Source organism: Anopheles coluzzii, chromosome 2, assembly GCF_943734685.1.
Source record: "Anopheles coluzzii chromosome 2, AcolN3, whole genome shotgun sequence".
Lineage (NCBI taxonomy): Eukaryota > Metazoa > Arthropoda > Insecta > Diptera > Culicidae > Anopheles > Anopheles coluzzii.
In genome coordinates, this window is record NC_064670.1 from 93,035,445 (window position 1) to 93,056,874 (window position 21,430).

The 21,430-nt window shown below is 44.4% G+C and overlaps 1 protein-coding gene across 6 annotated transcripts; it reads right to left on the reverse strand.

Moving 5' to 3' along the window:
• Positions 1 to 346: 346 nt before the first annotated feature.
• LOC120950236 (voltage-dependent calcium channel subunit alpha-2/delta-3) lies at positions 347 to 20,424 on the reverse strand. Of its 6 annotated transcripts, XM_040368110.2 has the most exons (21): positions 19,281 to 20,424; positions 19,114 to 19,195; positions 18,616 to 18,720; positions 13,195 to 14,304; positions 12,982 to 13,122; positions 12,616 to 12,699; positions 11,969 to 12,025; positions 10,168 to 10,248; positions 10,025 to 10,099; positions 9,834 to 9,938; positions 9,666 to 9,737; positions 9,380 to 9,582; positions 9,149 to 9,297; positions 7,880 to 7,921; positions 6,330 to 6,429; positions 5,702 to 5,740; positions 5,258 to 5,368; positions 4,525 to 5,183; positions 3,301 to 3,505; positions 3,025 to 3,226; positions 347 to 2,956 (listed from the first exon to the last, which is right to left on the reverse strand). In XM_040368110.2, the coding sequence occupies exons 1-21, from the start codon at positions 19,397 to 19,399 to the stop codon at positions 2,825 to 2,827; spliced, it is 3,873 nt and encodes a 1,290-aa protein (XP_040224044.1). In that variant the 5' UTR covers positions 19,400 to 20,424; the 3' UTR covers positions 347 to 2,824. The 6 variants fall into 6 exon arrangements, with proteins under 6 accessions (XP_040224044.1, XP_040224046.1, XP_040224047.1 ...); XM_040368112.2 differs by lacking the exon at positions 7,880 to 7,921 and having other exon boundaries at positions 19,281 to 20,420; XM_040368113.2 differs by lacking the exon at positions 11,969 to 12,025 and having other exon boundaries at positions 19,281 to 20,419.
• Between the last annotated feature and the right edge of the window lie 1,006 nt (positions 20,425 to 21,430).

Here is a 21,430-nt window from a genome sequence, read left to right on the forward strand (position 1 = left end):
CTTTCTTTACTATACAACACATTCTGCGTGTATGTGTGTATGTCTGGATTTGTCGTGTGTAAGTTTTGTGTGAGGATAAATTTGTGTATATGTGTGTCTTTGAGAGAGAGAAATGCAATTAAATTTGCTTTCGGCGGTAGCAGCAGAGGAGTTGGTTGGTTCGATTGGTTCTCCTACACCGCAATACGCTCGCCAAAACTAGGAAACAATATCAAATGTTGATGGATTTTTTGTTTTGTTTGGATTCACTAAGCTAGCCGTCTGCTTGCGACCTTCCTAATGCCGGGTCCTCTAGCCGGTGATCTTCGATCTGCATTGCGATAGTAATAGCGGACATTGTAAAGAGTTTTCTTGTTTTTTTTTTTTTGTTAATTTTTGTTTGTTGTTCTGATGATCAACTTTTTTGTTTTAATTTCATTTACCATATCACTTTCCCAATATGGTTATCCTAGTGCCATTTGCTACTATCAAAAAGAATCAGCTTCAACATCGCTCTTTTATACGCTCTTTTATCTTTTCTTTACGTTATCAACAGTCAAAGCAATTTTTCTCTTTCTTTCTTTTTTTCTGTTTTTCCGCCTCTTGTTCGGTTTGGTGATTAGTTTACAATTGCTAAGAAAACAAACCAAACACCCCCTTCATACTGGTACACCCTCCTGCATGGCTTTTTCTAGGCAAAAAGGATAATATATTAACGGATACTTTTGATATCCTTCGGCTTCTGTTTCTTTGTTCTGTTTTCCTTTTCCTTCGCATTAGCACCTCCTCCACTTCACAACAACTTGGAGAGGTAGGCTCTCTTACGTAGGCATGGTTCAATAGGCTGACGGGCAAAACAGGCTCACGGGCACGGAAAGCATTACCCCATGCCTGGTTTCTTTTTATGTTTAGTAAATGTAGCTCGTTTATGGCACGAAGATGGCGCACGTTCTTCGCATGGTTGTATGTGTGTGTATGTGTTCGATTTTACAATTATTCACGGTAAATGCTTTCGTTACGCACAAAATTGCAGGCGAATGGCGGATGAGGAAGGCAGAGGAAAACAGATAGTGTGACACTGTACACGTGGGGAGCCAACAACCGCCGCCGGGTCAGTCCCGTCTCCGGGGCGGGAAAGTTCGCTTCAGCTGGAGTATGCGAGCATGAAAAGCGATTGTTACTGTAGTTGAATAAAATTCTTCACTAGAAACAACGTAAAAAAGTGTGACCGCGCTCTGCTGCACTCTGCCCTTTCCGTTCCGTGTGGACCGGGCAGACACAGGAGCGGGTTGTTCGGCATGTATTTTTTTCGTATGCTTCAAGTAGATAAATTGTAAGTATTTATGGTAAGTAGTATTAATAGCAAATTCGTAACTAGATATATTCAACTCCGTCTGTTCGCCCTGTCGACGGTTCGATGCACGATCGTAATGGAGCGCTTGGGATCGATCCCGTGCCCATCATTTATGCAGCCAAAAAACCACTCAGTAACCGAACGGCGGATTAGTAGTAAGGAATGGAGAGCAATAAAAACAATCTCAACAACTAACTGAATCAAGACCACTGTTTAACAAATTCTATTCTCATGTTCTATCTGATTTTCTACCTCGCACCTTCGCCACCTTACATCTAGTGATAACAGAATGGATAAAGCAATCGTCGTGTCGCGAATCGTTCGTTAGAAAGTGATAAGAAACTGTGCTGTGACATTTCGTATAGGAATCGTAACAAAGAGCAAACGTGTGGCGCCATTTTTGGCCATAATGGTAGCACAAACCTGTTTATCCTGCAATTTACTTGATGTAAGATTTTTGTTTTTCGTGAGTTCACCTCTCATTTGTTTCTATAAGTTCTGTGTTCGCTGTAACAATGATTTTTGCCCCACTCGCTGTCCCGTTTTCGGGTACTGTTGTCTGCGTTTTGTAGAAAGAGAAAAGCAAAACGGATTACGACAAAAATGCAATGCCTGTCGTGTGTGTGTGTGTGTGTGTTGTTTTTAACCTTATATGTAGTTTTACATCTCTTTTCTTTTCGTTTCGATTCTACATTTTGATCCGGTTTTAAAGGGGTTTCCTTGTGGGTGTGTGTTTTCGCTTGGTTTTGAGTTTCTTTTTTACTAAAGTACATTCTTGGTTCAATGAACGGGAGCGCGCCGAAACCAACAAACCGGGAACCACCGGCTTGCTTCTGCATCTTTAATAAATTCTTTGGCTAACTGTCCTTTCGATAGTTTCACAACAAAATCCCTTCATGTCCATTCCCCTAAAATGGTAACAAAAATGGTTTAAACCGATTGGTTGCGACTATGCATTGTGCTATAAAATTGTTCACGCTCAAACGATATTCTCTACCCGAATGTGTTACACGATCACGAAAGAATAGACTATAAATTGTCATGAAGACATCGACATCTTGCCGTTAAGTGCACGCGAAACGAAAACTGTACTAACAAATTGACACTAAAGCAGCTACTAACGATGAGTCCGTATAACAGTTGATAGTATAACAGTTGGAATGAATAGATTGAAACTAGAGTTAACCACTAATAAAATCCCAAGGAATGTAACACACAATCTTCCATAAACAGAACGATCAACCCATTCTCCTCGCATATCCTCACAATAATATCTCTCCCTTCCCAACCCTACAACCACGTTCCCGTTTGCTGGTTTGTCGCCTGACCCGTTGATTTGTTTTTTTTTTTTTGCAGTATGCGGTTCTTCCTGTATACGAATTGCTCCACCCGGTCGCTCCGTCGCTACACCGTCTACGGTACGGTGGAAAGGAAACCCGAATCGGAAAAAAGGGAACGCTATTGGGCAGTACGCGCTCACGAAGACGCGTCTCAGAGGTAAGCGAAGAGGGCGCCGGCAGTGTACCGCCGCCCGATGCACTGGCCGAACGCTAGCAGGGCAAGCAGCAAAGCAACATTTAGCCTCGGTATGCTACCGTCACCGCACAGCTCAATCACACTTTCCTGCAAATGAAGCAATGGAGAATTAGTTTTTCGTCTCACAACCAACCGCCCGCAACACCGCTACTTACATTCGCGTGCTTGTTGATGCAGGTGAGCGGCCTTCGGCGCGGCAGCGGATCGCTCCTGGCTTTGTGGCAGGCGAGCGAAGCATTGTAATCGTGCTCCACCGGCCACGTCGACAGCTGTGGCACGTGGGTGGGCAGTGGGCAGAGCGTGTCCAGCACGAGCAGCAGCAGATTGCTGGACGGAATCGGCAGCACCACGTAGGGACTGCAAATAAACAGGACAGGAGTACAGGTGAGCTTGGCTGTTGCTGTGGCTAAAGATCGGGCGTTACTACGTACCGTTCGCACTGATGCGCCTCCTTCGTGTACACCGACGGATCGACGTCCATGTTCAGCTCGTACAGCGTGATCACGTGATCGCACGGCTCGGGACGGGTACGGTTGATCAGTACCTTGTTAAACTCGGGCTCCTTGTACCGGTTCAGCGTTGGATCGTCGAGATCGCCCAGCTCGGGCACTACGTCATACGCTCCGGTGTCGTACACTGCGTAGAAATAAATAAAAAACGAAACATCATGAGCGGTTGCACATCACCATCGCTGCAAAATGCCACTGTCAATGTCATAAAATAATCTGACAGAAACAAAATCCATGTCAGCGTCACGTACTCAATTGTGATGACCAGAGGTGATACTCAAAACGTTTGGTGTGACCAATAAATGCTTTATGACATTTTTGCGACCATCGCTTGGTCAGTCACTATGTCATGACTTTTTTACCGTGATCAGTTCTGCAAAATGATACTGACATAGTCATGACAAATTCCAGCTGAAATAAAATCAGCGTCAGGAGCTCTATTGTGATGATCAGAGGTGAAACTCAAATAGTTTGTGACATTTTGTGCAACCAACTCTTGGTCAGTCACTTGGTCGTGACATTTTCTGTCGGTGATCAACGCGATGGTCATGGAATATGCGGTGGTTGCGAGTGGTTCCAAGAGACATAATAAACATATTTTCTCGCACTGTTTGACCCAACTGACAATCCAAGTAGATAGAGCGAGCAAGCATGCTCATTTTGTTGCTTGGGATCACACGTCAAGATATTCCAAGAATGTTCGTGATGGTCACCCACAGAAAATGTCATGACCAAGTGAGTGACCAACAGTTGGGTGCTTATCAAAATGTCACCAAGCATGTGATTGATCCTCTAAACAGTTGAGTCTCACCTCTGATCATCTCAGTTGTGTACGTGAGTTGATTTGAGCTTCATTTCAGTCATGAGTGTTCGTGACTAAAACAGTGGCATTTGGCAGTACTGTTCACAACCAGAAAAAAATCATGATTATGCTTGCGCCAGCATAAAATTCAGCTTGGAGTTTCACGTTTGACTCAAGCACTCGCATGTTGTTTCCGACATGTCATGACGCACTTTCATTGAGTATCAGCAATGAGCATCAAGCTACCACGGATATGTTCAGTGTTTTCGTTGGTGAACTTTTCGTGATGCTCATGACATTTTGCAACACTGCCTATCACACCTCACTTCACCGGTAACACTTACTTTCATCGTACGCCCGTGCCAGGCTGAGAAACAGCTGCATCACCACCCACACCAGGTACGAGAACGTGTTGGTCAGCAGCCACCAGAGCAATCGCAGCGGCGTCTGCAGTACCGTGCCGAGATTGATCGAACCCTTCGCCATGAAGCACACCGCCTGGTAGTCGTACACGGTCACATTGCGAAAGATGCTGTCGTCCAGCAGGCGCTGCATGAAGGCGGGCTTCACCTCACCGAAGAAGGCGCCCGTCTCCTGCAGCTGCTCGCTGATCACCACGAACCCATTGTTGTCGATCACGTAGCACTGGTAGTCGCCGGTGAAGCAGGTCTTCTCGCACCGCGGATCACCGTGGCCGCACTGGCTGGTAATGTTCTTGAACAGCGTGTACAGCGCCGAGTGGTGGAACTGGAAGCCGACCACCGCGACCGGCGCTTCGCGCGCCCCGTCCGCGTGGAAAATCGCATGGCTGGCGGTGACGAGCGTGTCGTTCCGGTTGCCCGCATCGAACGGTACCGAGTAGACGAAGCTGTTCCGATCGCTATCGTCCTTGCCGTTCTCGCCGTCCGCACCCTTCCGGTTGCGGTTGCTGTAGTACAGCTCTACCGCCCGCTTGTACCACACCTCGTCGATCGCTCGGTTGTGCGTTTCGCTAAAATCGGGTCTGAAACATAACAAGGGAGAATAATAGATTATTAGTTATATTTTGGTATGGGTGAGAATGACACCGTTCCTTACTCGGCTTGTTTCGATTCGTCCGCACCGGTAGCGTACTCCTGCCATCGCGTTAGCCCTGAGTGCGTGGCCAGAAAAGAGACGGTGATGCCAAAGCGCTGTTTAAACTCGTTCCTACAAGGAGGGAAAATGACGTATTAATATTCTGGTGCAAAACATTACAAAAGGCTACAAGATCTAGAGTGTACATGTGAAGTATATCGTCTGAAAATAGTTACACGTTTTACTTATTAGAATGCTTATGCTTATTAGAAAAAATGAATTATGTTTACATGTTTTGAGTCAACTAATTGCCGACACTATTTTTCTAATAAGCAACGCAAACTTTTAATTACAAACTGCTTGCAGGTGGCAGTAAAAATCATCCCAAAACGTATCGTCTTCTCTTCTCGCTCGCAGCAAAAGCCTGCATACTATACTGCCTTTGAATGTGATCCCCTAAATTACCTTGGCAGCAAACCCATCAATACAGCGATAGGACTTGGACTGTTCCGTTTGAACGTTAAATGAAGGCAATTGTACACGAAAGGGTATGTGTGACAGAAGCAGGGGTGAATGGTGGTGTTTTATAGTGTATTTATATATATTCGACAGCAGAAAGAGAAGCATCCGGTGCATTAAATAGTAATAATTAGTAGCGACAAACGGGGATGAAAATAAGGATGAATATGTTTGATTTGTTTGTACACACAACGATCATATACATTATTTTACCCAACAATCGTAGCGGAAATGGTTTCGTTTTGTTACGGGGGAATGATTAATATTAGTGCAGATGAGAGAAATGTTCAAAAGTAAACGAGGAAAATGGGAGTAAAAAAGAATATGTGCGTTAATATGTTATATATTTGGAGTTCGTTTTTATTACACTGTTAAATAAAGTGAGCAAGAAATACTTTAAAACAACACAAAAATACTAAATCAAATGACGCTTTCCACAAAGCAAAAAGAAAAGAACAGAAGCAAAACAAAACAACACAAAAGTACCACTAAAAAAGGATATCTAAATACAGTTTGCTGTAAGCTGTACAACTGAAAACGCAAGAAAAAGAATAACAATGCTTCCAACACTTACCCTTTCTCGTCCTTGTTTCCGCCGCTCCCGCTAACGTTCTTCGAGAACCATTCCGTTACCTTTGCGTCGTAGACGAGCGCTTGCATCAAACCGCGATCGCCTGTAGAACGAGAAATGGGAAAAGTGGCCCAGTGTGAACATTGGCAATCAGCAAAGAAGGTCGCAAACGGCGTCAAAGTGAAATAAAACTTTAATTTACAACAAAAAAACACACACATATACACATACGGACAAACGCTATGGTGGGGAAAGGTCTATATAAAATTGTGTGACTCAGTGACTCAGTGAAAGAACGGAAGGGAAGATCGGAAGTGCAGTAAAGTGAATTATTAAAAATAAATGACAAAAAACCCAAAAAAAACTCTATAAAACCAAAACTTCTCCACTGCTGCACGTGCTTTGTGAACTGTACAGGGTGCATTTGAGTAGGGGTTGAAAACAAAACTGACAATGGTGCGCTCACTCACTCACACAAAATGCACACAAACGTTCAAAAAAGGATCAGAACAGAGAAAGAACGCGACAGCGACAGTGGAAGGAGTGGAAAACGGTGAAAAGAGGTAGATGCAGATACAGCTTTTAGGTAAGAAAACAAGGTGATTTAAAAAACACATCTAGTTCGGTGGTGAGGTTCGACTACTGTACATCACATCACAACAAGGTGCTTTTCACGAGGGCGTGTGTCGTGGAGAGTGCCGTAGAAAACGTGTGCTGCTAACTATCATTCCACAACTTTGGCAACGACCTCCCTAGCGAAGGCGACAAGGTACGGTGGTGTAAACGAGACGGTGCAACAAGAGTTAACGTGTGTGTGTGTGTCTTGGGTGAAAGTGGAAGGTGAAACTACGGAACACAACGGGAACAACGGGAACATTACAACTATCAAGAGAAGTGGTGCACGGTTCTAGAATCACTAGTGAAAGGACCCGGATAGACGGCATGCTAGAAAAACACATCGAAATCTATCGATTGCATTTGGATTAGATAAGAAAAGTGTGTGTGCAAGTGTTATTTCGTAGAATTTGTCATTGTAAAATGCATTGCATTATTTATTTATTTTATTTTCACTATTAAAGGACTCGCCGATGATGGAGGCGCCTTGTACTTTGTAGGAAAGATCTTCAATCCAACATAATATTTAAACAATTTTGCAATGCACCAAAAGTAGGAATGTTCAGATAATTTGTTATTCAATTGTATCTATTGTCTCCAATAAATTATGAAAAGATTTTTATCGTTCTTTAGAATACCCTAACAGTAATATAACTAATAGGAAAAAACGCAAAAACAATATGTAATTCATTCTTCAAACCTATCCCTACCAGAAGGAAGATCTAATACGTGTTAAACTATCATCAAAACAGGTCAAAATGACTCCAGAAATGCCGGAGGAGTGTTAAAAATAGTGGCTGACAGTGTTACTAAACTGATTGCATGACTGTTAGGGGGGAGCTTGGGTGTACAATACGTGTGTGAATAAATGCTTGTGAATTCGTGCTTTTCAACTCAGGTTCCAGGCTCAAGGTGGCATCGAGCTCGGTTTTACTCACAGTAATAATAGTCCTTATCTGGCAATTTGCCCGTTATATTAGCTGCACACGGGGTTTTACGGTCGACGATAGTAGTGACGCAAAAAAAAGATAATATGTTTGAATATGTTGGAACCATTAGCAGAGAACAGTTGGCAGTACATCACAGCACAGTTAAAACGACGGCAACAATCGACACAGTGCATCGAAATGACAGATAGAGCGAGAGAAAGAGAGAGAGTGGGATTTAGGTGTGCGAATGCCAACGTGGTGAGTGTAAGACAGAAAGATGTCGAGAAGGTGCAAACAACACACACACACAGACACACAGAGGAAAGGACAACACGGATGCACAGAAAAGGCGGCGAACGGCATTCGAAACAGATGACACAGTTAGACGAGTGAGGAGCATTGGCGCACGAGATGTACGTTTTACAGGTGACCGATCGCACGATCGGGTAGAAGCAGGTAGAAGATGGAGGATGGTTTTGTTTGGTTGTTTGCAACGACAGAGGCACAGTAGTAGAATGGCACACACACACATCGAGTGAGGTTGCGAAGGAAACCGACGGATGATGGCGGATGATGATTGTTGGTGGTTTTGGTAAGTAGAGGCGTCACGAGTTCCATTGAAACCGTGAATCGGAAACGTGAAGAGGTGTGTGGAAAGAGAGAAGAGAAAAGAACCGAGAAAAAAGAAAGAAAGAAAGAAAGAAAGCACAATTTAATATTACATAGTTTTTGAGAGCGCATTACAGAAGGGATGACGTGGAGTTCACCCAAGATGAATGGAAGGCATCAAATTAGTTCTAAACGATTCTAAGAAAGGGGTATGAAAACATCGCTTTGACATAGAATTACTGAACACGAAATGAATGAATGCGTAATGCGGGCAATGAGACAATCTTCAGTTAAAATTGAACGATTAATGTCTCATCCGGTTGGACATGAACAGAAATATAAAACATTTGATGAAATGAAACAGCTACTTGGGACCACATAAAGGACCCATGAGAGAGGGCGAACAGAGCGAAAACAAACGTAAACCTATCAACGAAAATAGGCAAATATACAGAGAGAAAGAGAGAAAAAACAAGAAAAAAACACAACCAGCCGGCAGAAAAGAAACAAGAAAATTGACATCGATTCCGAAATGGGCTAGTAACGACAGAGCAGAGAGCGCGACGCCCGAAGCGCGACGCCCGAAATCACAACCACCAAGCACTAGATGTGGATGCGATCAACACGGAAAACATGGCAGCACAAGCACACACACACACACACACTTACAGAACATGGCATGTTCCGGTGGGGGCGGTGTGCGGTTTGACGGCCACTTCCAGCCACCGAGCTTCATGCGCTCGAGGAAATGCTTCAGCTCCAGCTCCGGCGTGGCGAACGTTTCGTTCGGGTGTTCGTTTAAATATTTACAGTACACCCTGTGGAAGAGGAGGCAAAGCAAAGAGCCATTAGTAACTTGAACTTGATTCTGCCGAACCTCACGAGACGACTACTACTTACCAATCCGGATGGATTTTCCAATTGTTACCGGTGAAGAAGCTGGCCACGTTGCTGCCTTTCGCGTGAATACGGTGGATCTCGTCCTCCGTGCGTATCTGCAGCCGATTGAGCCCGTACGTCTCGGGATACGTGACCACCAGCGTGAACGGGGTGTTCTTGATCGGTGTCCAGTAGTACTGGCGCTTCGTACGCGATACCCGTTTCTGTGGATAGTTTTCGAGGGAGACAATTTAGTTTTAGACTGCGAACATTGAGGGTTGGAAGTACGTATGGGAAATATACGTACCATCTCATCAAAGTGGTACTTCACCCGTATCCACTTGGCTCCAGTCGACTGATTAATGATAGATTCACGCATCTGTGGCAAAAGTACAACCAGGATAGTGTTATTAGTTTGATTTTTAATTGAAAATAAATAATGCATTTCAAAAAAACACAATGCTATGACACTCACGTTAAGCAGTTGGTTGTTGAACTCTCGTGGCCCTTGGTCGTCATCGGTCAACTCGACCTCGATCATGTCGACCGTGTTGTAGGCTGGCTTGAGAATATCTTGAAACTGAAAGCAATTTAGCATAAAGCATGTTTATTTACTTTCCAACTGTTACGGGTACCGCCGCAATGCACCAAAAACGCGATACTTACAACTGGACGGAAGTCAGGATGCGTGAGGATGTAGCCATTGTTGGTAACAATGAAGGCGTATCCATTTACACCAAGCTGACAGAAGACGAAAAAACAGGCATTTAGTTAAACTTTGTACTAAATATCGCATCGTTCGTACGTACCAGGTGAGGTTTAAGGTATTTTTTAATTTCCGCTATTGGCACATCGGCTCCAGCCACACCGAGTATGTTGGCCACCCGCGTCTGCGTGGGATTCAGAACAAAGTTAGTTTAGCATTTGCAACATTACATTGTTTTACTACTTTTGATGTTGTTGTTGTTGTTACTCAGAATGTACTAGCACGGTTTTACTACATTCTACACTCTTCAGATGTTCAAAAAGAGGGACTACGTGTTTACTGCTGGTAAAAAAAACCACGAACGATGAACGATGTAATGAATACTTTAACTGTTAATGTTTTTATAAAGTGAAGAAAAAACTCTATAAATCGAGTGCTATGAACATTGAAAAACAAAACCCAAACGTTTCAAAAATGGTAATAAAAGCTGTTCTACAAGTGAGATTGAATTCTATGATAAAATTGAACCGTAACGTAACACGCATGACAAAAAGGGATGAGGAGAATGATATTGCTGACAGTTGTGAGGAGAATGATATGAAAAAGATGAATTAGAGATAGAAATAAAAGATAAAAAACAGCTAAGTGCATAATATGAATAACTAAGAACTATGTACGCAACAAAACTAATTGTAACAAATGTTGAAAATAAATTAAGTTTCATTGTAAAGTAAAAAATAAAACATTGTTTTAAGATAGCGGCAAAACGTAACCACTTGTGCTACATCGCGTCATTTAATTGTAGCTTTTAGGCGTGCGCATAAAGCGCCATCTATGAGCAACAGATTGAAATTATACTACTGATACTACTGATGATTTATTTGAAAAAACCAAACGATTGACATATGCTGCTGTAAAACCAATTGTTAGAATCATCGAAGAGAAGTATACTAGAACTAAAAATAACCTAATAGCACTTCAACAGCATACTAAACAATAATTCGTGTACACTAGTGTGAGTCGAAGATCGTCCAGCCCACAAACTGCTGGCAATAGTGGGGCAGTTCGGAAGGGGTGTTGTCGGTCTGGAAAAAAACGGATAGGATCGGGGCGAAAGGACAAACTCATTCTCAACGCTTTACCTCTAGTAACGGTCAAACTTTACGCACGCTTTCACGCACACGCACACATACAGAATAGAAACGCAGCACGCAGGCATGAAACGACATGATCACTGAAAACTACTCAAAGATTATAATGTTAAACCATACCTATAGCTATAGCTTGTTAGAGCTTCAACCGTTTTCCCACTAGGTGGTTAATGTTTAGTACAACCGTTTTAGAACAATTACTCTTTTTTTAATGCAGCAGGTTCGTTGTTTATTGCTCTATGCGTATGGATTTAGTAAACGTCAACTCCAGTAACCGTTTAAAACTGTAACTAAGGTTCTGTTCGATTATACAGTACTAAAGTATCTAGGTGTGAAGAAAACAACGTGACTATACTCTCTAGCGAATACACACTAGACTAACAGTTCGTTGCAACTGCAACGGTATACTGAGCAGTACGCTAGACAGGTGGAATGTATTGATTAAGTAGAAATATAAGTACAAATTACTCGCAGTACTGTCTGCGATTATGATCCTAGTAAAACTGCTTTCAAACAACGCAACTAGGGATATTTCAAATGTAAGAATGTATGTAAGAAGTAACAAGGGATGGAACCTCAAATCAACTATACGGGTTGGATCTGCATACTGCCAACTGGTAACACTCAGTAACGTATCCGATATACAACTCTCTCTCTCTTTGTCTCTGCAAATCTCTAGAGTTTGCACGTACAATACAGTGAACTAGTTTAGTGTGTGTGACTGTGGCTACAGAGAAGCCTAGCGGTAAGTACCTCGCGAGTGATCGTCACCCAGTATGCCTCGTTCATCAGTATATCTTCGGTGATGTTCTTCACGTGTAGGGGTTGGGTTAAGATTCAATGAGTAAGGTTAATATATCCAGAGCGATACACCATCATCCCAGCGACAATGAGTTCGATTTGGGTGGACAAAGAACGGTAAGCGACGGAGGGTTATGTACGCAATAGACCCCATAGTTTCATCGTTCGAGTGTGAGAAGTAGAAAGGCACAGAAAAATCATTAAAGGTAAACGTCATAATATTACAATAAGTAGATTAAAGTAAGGAACCCAACAAAATGTTGCACGAAAAGAAGCACAAACAAGAGCAATCAAAGGTGGTGTAACTGTAAAGAAAGGCTTGGAAACTGATTATTAAACAAAAAACGAGAAAATGTGGATGGAACGAAGCAAAAAGTGGATGGCATAATAAGCAAAAAGTGATTTAAATTGTAGAATTCGATCAGAAGCGATCAGGAGAAGCGAATCAAGTTGATTCTCTGCCTCAACCAAACGGCGGGAATGGATGATTATCTTTTGGATGTGAGTATAGTTTACCTTTCCTGTTCATAGATGACATCTATGTAACATTACCTGCAAACAAATCTAGACGGTTGCTTACTTGACGATACTACACTTACCGCATTCTCTCGGCGATCAAACACCGGAACCGAGACGGTCGTCATGAAGTTGTACTTCTGAGTGTTCGAGTACGGGTCCTGGTTCTGAAAAAGTACGCAAATGAAACAATCATTAAAATACAAAAACAGAACTAAATGGCGGTGTAATAAAAATAATATAAAAAGTAAAATCCCTAAATTTCCGGTAGAGGGCGCTGATCCACACATTCTTAGTACACTTTACAGATTTACGAAAAAAAATCTTTTGCATTACTATTCCTCAGATTCTAAGGATTTAATACTAGACAAGTACACGATTTCAACGACCTCCTAGGTACTATGACCTAAGCATCAATCAACAACAAATTAAGCTCCAACACCACTCACCATGCGTTGCTTCATGATCATGCGCCGATGTTGCTCTTCCGGCGAGTAGAACAGCACCCGATTTTTGCGATAATCGATGAAGCGCTCCTTCTGCTCGGCTCGCTCCTTAATCTCCCATAGCCAGTCGGTCATTTTGGGATCCTAAAAGTAAGCGAACAAATATGAAAACACTGCACGTTGGAAGCTTCAGGCGATCTCTCTCCACAGGCCTACCTCAACGTCCGCATATATCTCCGACCAAACCACCGGATGTTCGCGCTTGTTCAGCACCAGCGGTCGCGCAATGACCGGTATATAGTTCAGCACTTCCTCCCGCACCTCCGCCATCGTGCTGAGATGCACGTAGTAGCCCTGATTACGACATGCCATCTCCTTGATCTCCTTCACGTCCGCCACCTCGCGCCCGATCAGGTACGTAAACACGCGCACCGGTATGAACGGAAGCTCCTTCCAATTAAACTGCTCGAACACCTCGTCGAAGCTGTATGGAACACCATCCGAGACCAACATGATCGCTTGGTTGCACCGGGCCCCGTTGCGGGTTTCCCGGAACTGTTCCAGCAGCTCGAACGCCCTCGTGAGGGCGGCTGAAACGTTAGCGATCTCATTGGTCTCTATGTTGTCCATACCGAGCTTCAGCTCGCGAATGTTGCCCATGTTGGCCTGCACGAGCGTGTCGCGAAAGCACGGCACCACTTCCGCCACCTCTTCTGAGAAGGTGAAAATGTTGACGTAGTCGTTCGGTCCGAGCGTGTCGAGGATGTTCGAGACGACGTGCTTGGCAATGTCCTTCCGCTGGCCCGTCATCGAGCCGGAGCTGTCCACGAGGATCAGCATGTCCTTCGGGCTGTTGGCCGCCTCGATGTACCAGGAGCGCAGCCGGCAGTCGTACAGGTCGACCGGGTCCTGCTCCCACTTGGTCGCCGGGAACTGGCGCAGGAAGCCGCTCGAGCTGCCAAAGTACTGCCACGTCAGCGTCGGGTCGCCGATGTAGTTGTTGTAGAAGATGGAGTCGAGCGCCTCGGACCACTTGATCGCCTTGATCACCTCGGTCGCCCGGTCGTACACGTTCGTCGGCACGTGCACCGAGCTGACCGTCGTGTTGACGGCCTCGTTGAAGAAGTGGCGCTTCTTCGTCAGCACGATCTCCTTCGGCGGTATCGGCGTGGTAATGTCGGCCGGGTCCTCGTCGATCATCGGGATCGGCGTGGTGATGATTTCGCCCGGCTCGATCATCTGCTTCGCGTTGTAGTACTGGAAGCTTTGGTTCACCGGCTCCTCGTCGAACGATATGGCAGTGTTCTCTGCTGTATCCATGATGCGCTACGGACGGGGAAAGGTGAATACAAGGTGAACAATTAGTGATTACTGGAGTGAATCAGTTTGTTATAATTATTAAAAAAAGAAGATATAAATACACAAAAAAGCGCCTGCAATAGGTAATAGATACAAGTACTTTGACCCTTCATTACTGACGATTGTAACGCTCCGATAACCATTATAAAGAGGGAATATGACTGTAAGCGAACTGTGAGTGGAATTGGCAGCAACCCAATCGAATATAGCTGTGAATTAGTTTTTCCAAACAAATAATATGCTACAATTCCATTTTCATATGCTGTTCATTTCTCTAAATTCCCTGCTGGTCACTGATCTTTATTACAATTTCTTGTTTGTCACGTTTCCAGCACCCCTCTTAGGAACGCTTTCTTGGGCGAATGTTGAACTGTGCCACCGTGCACAGAACCTGCCGATTCTTCGCCCTGCCCGTCGTCTTGATCTCCCAAAAGGTGCTTCCAACCCCCGGCAGATAGTTGCTCAGCTCGTCGGTAATGACATGCTCGGTCACGTTGTACACACCCTTCCGGAACGGACACAGCGGCTTCGGGCTGACTACGGCGTAGTGCTTCGCGTATGTCGCCTCATTAGCCGCCAGCCAGGCACAGATATCGTTGTGGCTGATCGGGCCCAAAAACGTTCGACAGCTGGCTGGTTCCTGCAGGTTGTCGCACTGCTTCACCGCTATCTCCACCGACCAACCGTTGGGAAAGTCTTCGCGCAGCACCACCTCGCCGGCTGCGCTCGAGTGCGTACGGTTGTACGACCCGATGCGCATGTCGGGCATAAAGATGGACAGTTCCTCCTGACCGGGGCACTGGCCAAACCGCTTGGGGATAACTCTTCGGGCGCCGAAACCGTTCAAAATGGAAGCACCATCGAACATTCGCAGCACATCAGCTTGGGCCGGAAACACGAGCTGAAGCAGCAGCAGCAGCAAACTAAATGACCACGGCACGTTAGAGCGCATGCTGGCTGTTTACTGCGCGGAATGATTCGAACGAATGGTGCGAACGGCGCCGAAAGTGCCACTCTTGTGCCATGGATAATGCGGCGCAGCACAGGAAGCAGTGTTTGAAGCGCCTTTTAATATGCAATTAAATGCTATTTTGGTTATAATTGCGCATGAAAAGGGAGGGTTTAGAACAAAAATCAAAAATTTTCGGTAAAAAAAACGTCGTTGAGGGGGAATATTCTTTTTAATTTAGAAAATTCGAGTCATCTTAAAAGTCATCGTTTATCTATTAGGATTTCACATTGAAATGCTATTGAGCAGCATTCATTTGTTTTTTAACTGTTGTCTTTAGTATTATTTTTGCAATTAGGTTTTTTGTAGCAATTAAATTTCAATACTAGATATTCGCTACATTTGCAGTACTCATTCTTTTTGAATTTGATAGCTTTAGATAAATTTGTAAAAAAAAAAAATTGTTTTTTTACATTAGGTCGTCTTGCTGAATTTTACTAATAGGGGGAAGTATGGAAAGCCGGCCACTTCTGATAATTAAATCGAATTATGATGTATTTCAATGATGCAACATATAAATAAAAGGGTGAACACGTATTTGAGAATCATTCTAGCATGATATCTGTCAATTTGTGAACATATTTTAAATCGTGCTCCATGTTAGTGAACATACAGCTGTTGAATAAACGACACCGCTTATGCTTTAGAGCATAACAAAATTATGAAAATTAAAAAAAAAAAACAAATCGTTTCCTCAACAAATCGACGAACACCCTAACGGGGGTATATGGGGCACAGAAGATCCATGACTTATTGTTATTCTGCTATTAATTGTTATGTGACATGTGCCAGCAAATTATCTACGCAATTTATGACTAATAGTCATGGACCATGGACCAGTTACTGGTGCAAAACATAGACAATTGGCAAGAAATAGAACGTTGAAGCACCATAAATGACTGAGTTCCACGCACGGTGCTGATGAGATTATCTCTCATATTACCGTTAGCGATCTCATTCGTCTATATGTTTAATAAATAAATCACATAAATCCGTTTAATTTATGTTAAATAAACATAAATCCGATGCACTTTGCATCATTACGTTGCGTTACGTTGAGATTTGAACAGAAGTTCTACACTCTTAAAAAATTTTGCCGAATCTCGGTTAATTTTTGCCGAGATCTGCACAACTGAGATCTCGGCACAATTTCGGTTAAATTTCTGTTGCCGACATCTCGGTTAATGACATTTTGTTTTGACGTTTACGTTTAACCGAGATTTTCGGTTAGAGCAAATCGAGATTTCGGCTAAATATAAAAACATTTTATCTTTATTTTAGTGGTTTTATTTGCGTATCAAGTGGGTTTATTTAGGTAACATAAATAAACAATATTATTTACTGGGAGAAAGAGTCATAGCAGTCTGAGCCTATGATGATGGCAGAAAGTCACCCTATTCTTATGAGATTTCTGGTGTGAAGCGTAGGGACAGGCATTGGTTCATCCGCCGGATGGGGCACAGCGTTTGGATATGGTATATGTACAGGAAAATGAGCCGGACAAGGAGCGGGCACTGGTACAGGCACGGTTCTGTAAAGCGGGCAGAGTGAAACAAGTCTGAGTGAACCCTGTTTAGATTTTACGTGGTCGAGTGTTGATACGTACTTACTCGTGTAGGTGACCGGAAATGAATCCTGGAAGTCTGAACGGAATGGCTAAGGTTGAACCAATCGGATTAGCTTCTACATATGATCCTTCAATAGGGACTGCTCCGAGCGACGCTCTGAAGAGCACCGATTGCGTGCGCTGATGGAGTTTCCTAACCCCAACCCCGTTCCATACCCGTGCTCGATCGCATGCTACTGATACTCGGTTTTTTTTTCACGCTGAGAGACTCATTTTCACTTATATTTTTACACTTTTACTTTTACATCACAACATCACTCCGAAAGGTTTTCGTTTCATTAGCACGAGATTAACAGAATGACGAATGACAGATAAAATACCGAGCCTCGGCTAATCCAAACAGTAAAGCTGAAATCTCGGTTATTTTGACGGACGAGCTCGGTGACAGCTGTGTTAACGTATGTTCTCGGCAAGTTGGGTTGCCGAGTTTCGGTTGAAATATTTATTTAACTGATATTTCAGTTTTAAATGGTACTGATTTTCGGCTACTGGGATTTTTCAACTGACATATCAGCAAGAATCGAAAGAGCCGACAAATTTCGGCAGTATTTTTAACCGAGGTCGTGAAATATTTTTAAGTGTGTATATGGTTTTAAAGATCAACGTTTGAAAGCAGACTGTCGACTTGATGGAGAAATCGCCCTGAACAATGCCCTGTAGTACAATTAAAAGTCCCTTCAACATTGAGATCGCGTGGTTTAGCGATTCCCTAAATCCTAACATTCCTTCCTTAAGCCTGAAGCAATCTCTGCTTGGGCCAATAATTTCAGTAAAGTTTTATTTTCTGCATTCTACGATTAGTTGGAAGCGGCGCTTAAAAATCTTAAAATTAACGGCAGAACAAACAGTCGTCGCAAACGACAATGACACTCCTTATTAAGTAAACCTGATGAATTTTAGCCATTTTCTAAAAGCGTTACCCATATCAAGCTTTGTCTTTTCTATATAAAATGTCTGACTTGGTCGTACATTCTAAAACTGTTCAAAGCAAAAGAGAATAATTGACGTCGTTTTGATAAAACTTGAATGTTGACTAGTTGTCTGTACAATTTCTGGTGAAATACGGATCTAATTTAAGACCTGCACAAATTTAATGATCGCTGTACTTGTACTTGGTATAGTTTTTTTTAGCTTTTTGCAATTTTTAATCTACTTTTCTCTATATAAATACATTTTTAGTCAAATGTGTGCAAAAACACATAATTTCAACATTATATTTTGGTATTTTTTAGAGTTTTTAGGTGCACAGGTCGCACAGTAACGAGTATCGAATAATTGCTGTATTTCTCGTAATGGGTTTACTATCAACCTCGAAACGAATATTCATCGCTTGCAGTTAACTGAATTGTACAACTCGTACAATATAGCTTTACTGTCCAGCGTCAGTCAGTATTGAAATCAATAGTCAATGATGCCCTTCCATTCGCTCTATTCGCAAGCCCTACTTCATTTGCCAGTATCATCACGTAAGCATCTGAATGGCCTAGAGTCTTTTAGCCGGCCCGATTTTTAGGCGCTCTGATGTCACCATTGTCAGTGTTCAAAATTGGTACTTTAACAAATTAAAATCAATAATAGGTAGACTTCGAGTGAACCGTAATTTTAGGAATAATTGTTAAGGAAGCTTTTTTTTAATCCTTACCTTCACGGCGCTCACTTTCGCATCCATCATGTACTTGAGATCCTTGGCCATCTCTTCAACGATTTTTGCTCCATTTTTGTTAACTACCTGCGCTTGTTTAAAACTCTGCGGGAGAGAGACAGAGAGATAATAGGGATAATGAAAACATCGTACAAAGAATTATCCACACAGAAAATGTTGCTTCGGCAAACGTAGATAACGGATGAATCTGGTCCGGTGTCCGCGGTGCCACGGTACACACACACAGCCTACTTGTCCTATTCGGTGTAGTAGCACGTGTGCGTGCGTCTCCACCACCGTCTCCACTCACTAAAAATCGATACACTCAGGAGGTGTCAGATTCGGTGTCGCTCCGTCCCACTCTGGTGCACATCATCATCGGTATGATTGCTCATAAATTGGGAATACCCATAGCACGGACACTCCAGGCCACCAGATTCATCCCTCACCAACGTGCGAAACAGCTGACAACAACCGCGCGTCAGTCCGAGTACGTACCTCTTCCACCTCCTTTCTTCTCGTTATAAAATCCCCCAAATGCCACAGCTCACCGCCCAGTTTGGCCGCCCAGGCTTGTACACTGGAATGGAAAGAAAAGAGCGTACCCCGAGCAAGCGGGTATTAGGCCTACTTTAAAACCCAGCCAGGGCCTACTGCCTACTTACACGTTGTACTTGATTGTTGTCGTCGGCTCATCGGCACTGCGGGTAATCGAGATGGCAAAGAACAGCAGAAACGTGAACGCTAGTATCCCGCAGCTACTTCTGCCGCCCGTGTACAACATCGTCGCCGATGGACGCGCACTGGTATCTCGGACGGTCCGAAATCTTGTGTTCTAGGCGCACACCAGGACCAACCACAGGCCCTTTGTGCTGGCGTGGCGTACTGGTTTGTGTCTGCTGTTTGACGGCTGCTACAGCGGGCGGACGGGCGTGGGGAAGGCTTCACTTTTTACTGTCCCTCGTGTAGGCTGGCAAACGGCGGTCCGAAGCTTACGGGCAGCAACACATCCGAGGACGGTGGCCAGCGTTGTTCAGCGACGGGGGCAACTGGCACGCCCGCACAGCACCGCCGACAAGCAACGAAGGAACGATGAAGTAATTTTCCAGGCCACACACACACTCACACACACACAGAAACACACACACGTTGGAGTATGCTTCTTTTGGGGACTGGCGCAGGAGTGGTTGGAGCTGTGTGTGAGCTACAATTTTCACTACAACTCTACCGAATTTCCAATCACAAACCAATCACACAATTAATGAACTAACTACGCATACACACACACACACACACAGGGAACTCCAAAAAAACGGGACTCCTTTGTAGGGGGGCTTGCAGGATTTTTCGCCCGTTTTTTTCTTTCACTGCTGCACACACCTTTCTCCCACCCCGCACGCGCACTCTCTCACTCTCTCTCCCTAACAAAATCGTAACAGAAACAGAAACTTCCCGACCACCGCAAATACCCGCACAGCACCACTAGCACTAGCAACTAGCTCCGTTCGCAAACGATTCCAACGCACACTTTCCAACGCACTCGGCATTAACCATTGTCCGACCACAGTGCGACAACAAAAACGCCACCCAGCACAGGTCCGCGGAGAAAGGAAAAGGCCCCCTGGTCGTTTTCAACCCGTTCAGCAGCAAACTGCAACAATGGCGTCCATCTTTTTCTTTGCCCTGGCGATGGTGAAAAGCCCAATATCGTTTCCCGTTTTTCCGTGTGTGCGCGTGTGTGTGTGCGTTTGTGGAGCAGATTTGACAGCAGGCCAGACACACCAGAAAGAAAATCTGAAGTTTCTCGATTCTCGGTCGGTCCTGCGCACTGCTGCACGGCCAACTGCCAAAATTGACACCACGCGCCGAGGGGGAGGCGATGTGTGCTTTCCGTCGGAGAAGCTGCTGGGGGACACGGTGAAGGAACATTGGCACATGGCGCGCAGGTAAACAATCAACACGTGGCTCGACACGGTGGCGGGAAAAAGGCGCTCGCGCGCGCTCGCGCACAATCCACCCGTCACAGCACGTGCACGCTTGCGGATGACAACAACGTAGCGGGGGAGGGGGAGGGGAGGAGGCTTCGACATTTGCGCACTGCCAAGAGGAAGGGGAGAGGTTCGATTCCGATGTTGTTTACATTTTGTACGACAACGCAACGCAGGGCTTGCGCAGGGTCGAATTCGGGTTAGTAGGGATGCCGAACGGTGCCAACCAGGCTGCAGGACGGCAGGGATCGCGGAGAAGCGAAGGCACGGACGATTAAACTTGTTGCTGCCCCGAGCGCTGCTCGATAAGCTGCTCGATTTTGGGACATTTGAAGAAAGTGCTTTTTGCTCGATTCCATTTAAATTCTTAGAGAATTGATGCAAGAAAACGGTTATCGAAAAGGACCTCAGAGCGATCCTACGATAAAAGTGCGGCTGTTCAAACAACGCACAGCGTAACACAGAACGTAGTAGCCACAGCAACGCTCGTCGTCAACGGCAAAACGAGTTCAAACGCTGCGTGGTTTCGTTGTTCCTTCTACCGACAAAATGCCGGTAGCGGTCCGTTTGGTGGAATTTTCGGCCGCCCTTACCCTGTTTCTGCTAGTGTCCAGTGCGGGCTTTTTGCTGTACTGTGCGGAAAAAATCATCGTCTGCACTTTGCTGCTTTCGGAGGTAAGGCGCTATATCGAACCTGCCAACTGTACAGCGCAATTAATGCCGTGTGCCTTTTACCTACCACTAACTCTTACAGCCTCTGATCGAACTGTTGCTGCTAATTATGGCCGGCTTTCAGTATGCGTTTCTGTGGTGTGCCGCCCAAATGT

Coding starts and splice junctions, on each gene's coding strand:
- LOC120950236 (XM_040368110.2), bottom strand. CDS start 19,399: ATGTTGTACACGGGCGGCAGAAGTAGCTGCGGGATACTAGCGTTCACG. Junction 13,123..13,194: donor AGATATATGCGGACGTTGAG/GTAGGCCTGTGG, acceptor GCTTACTTTTAG/GATCCCAAAATGACCGACTG. Junction 3,227..3,300: donor GAGGCGCATCAGTGCGAACG/GTACGTAGTAAC, acceptor GTTTATTTGCAG/TCCCTACGTGGTGCTGCCGA.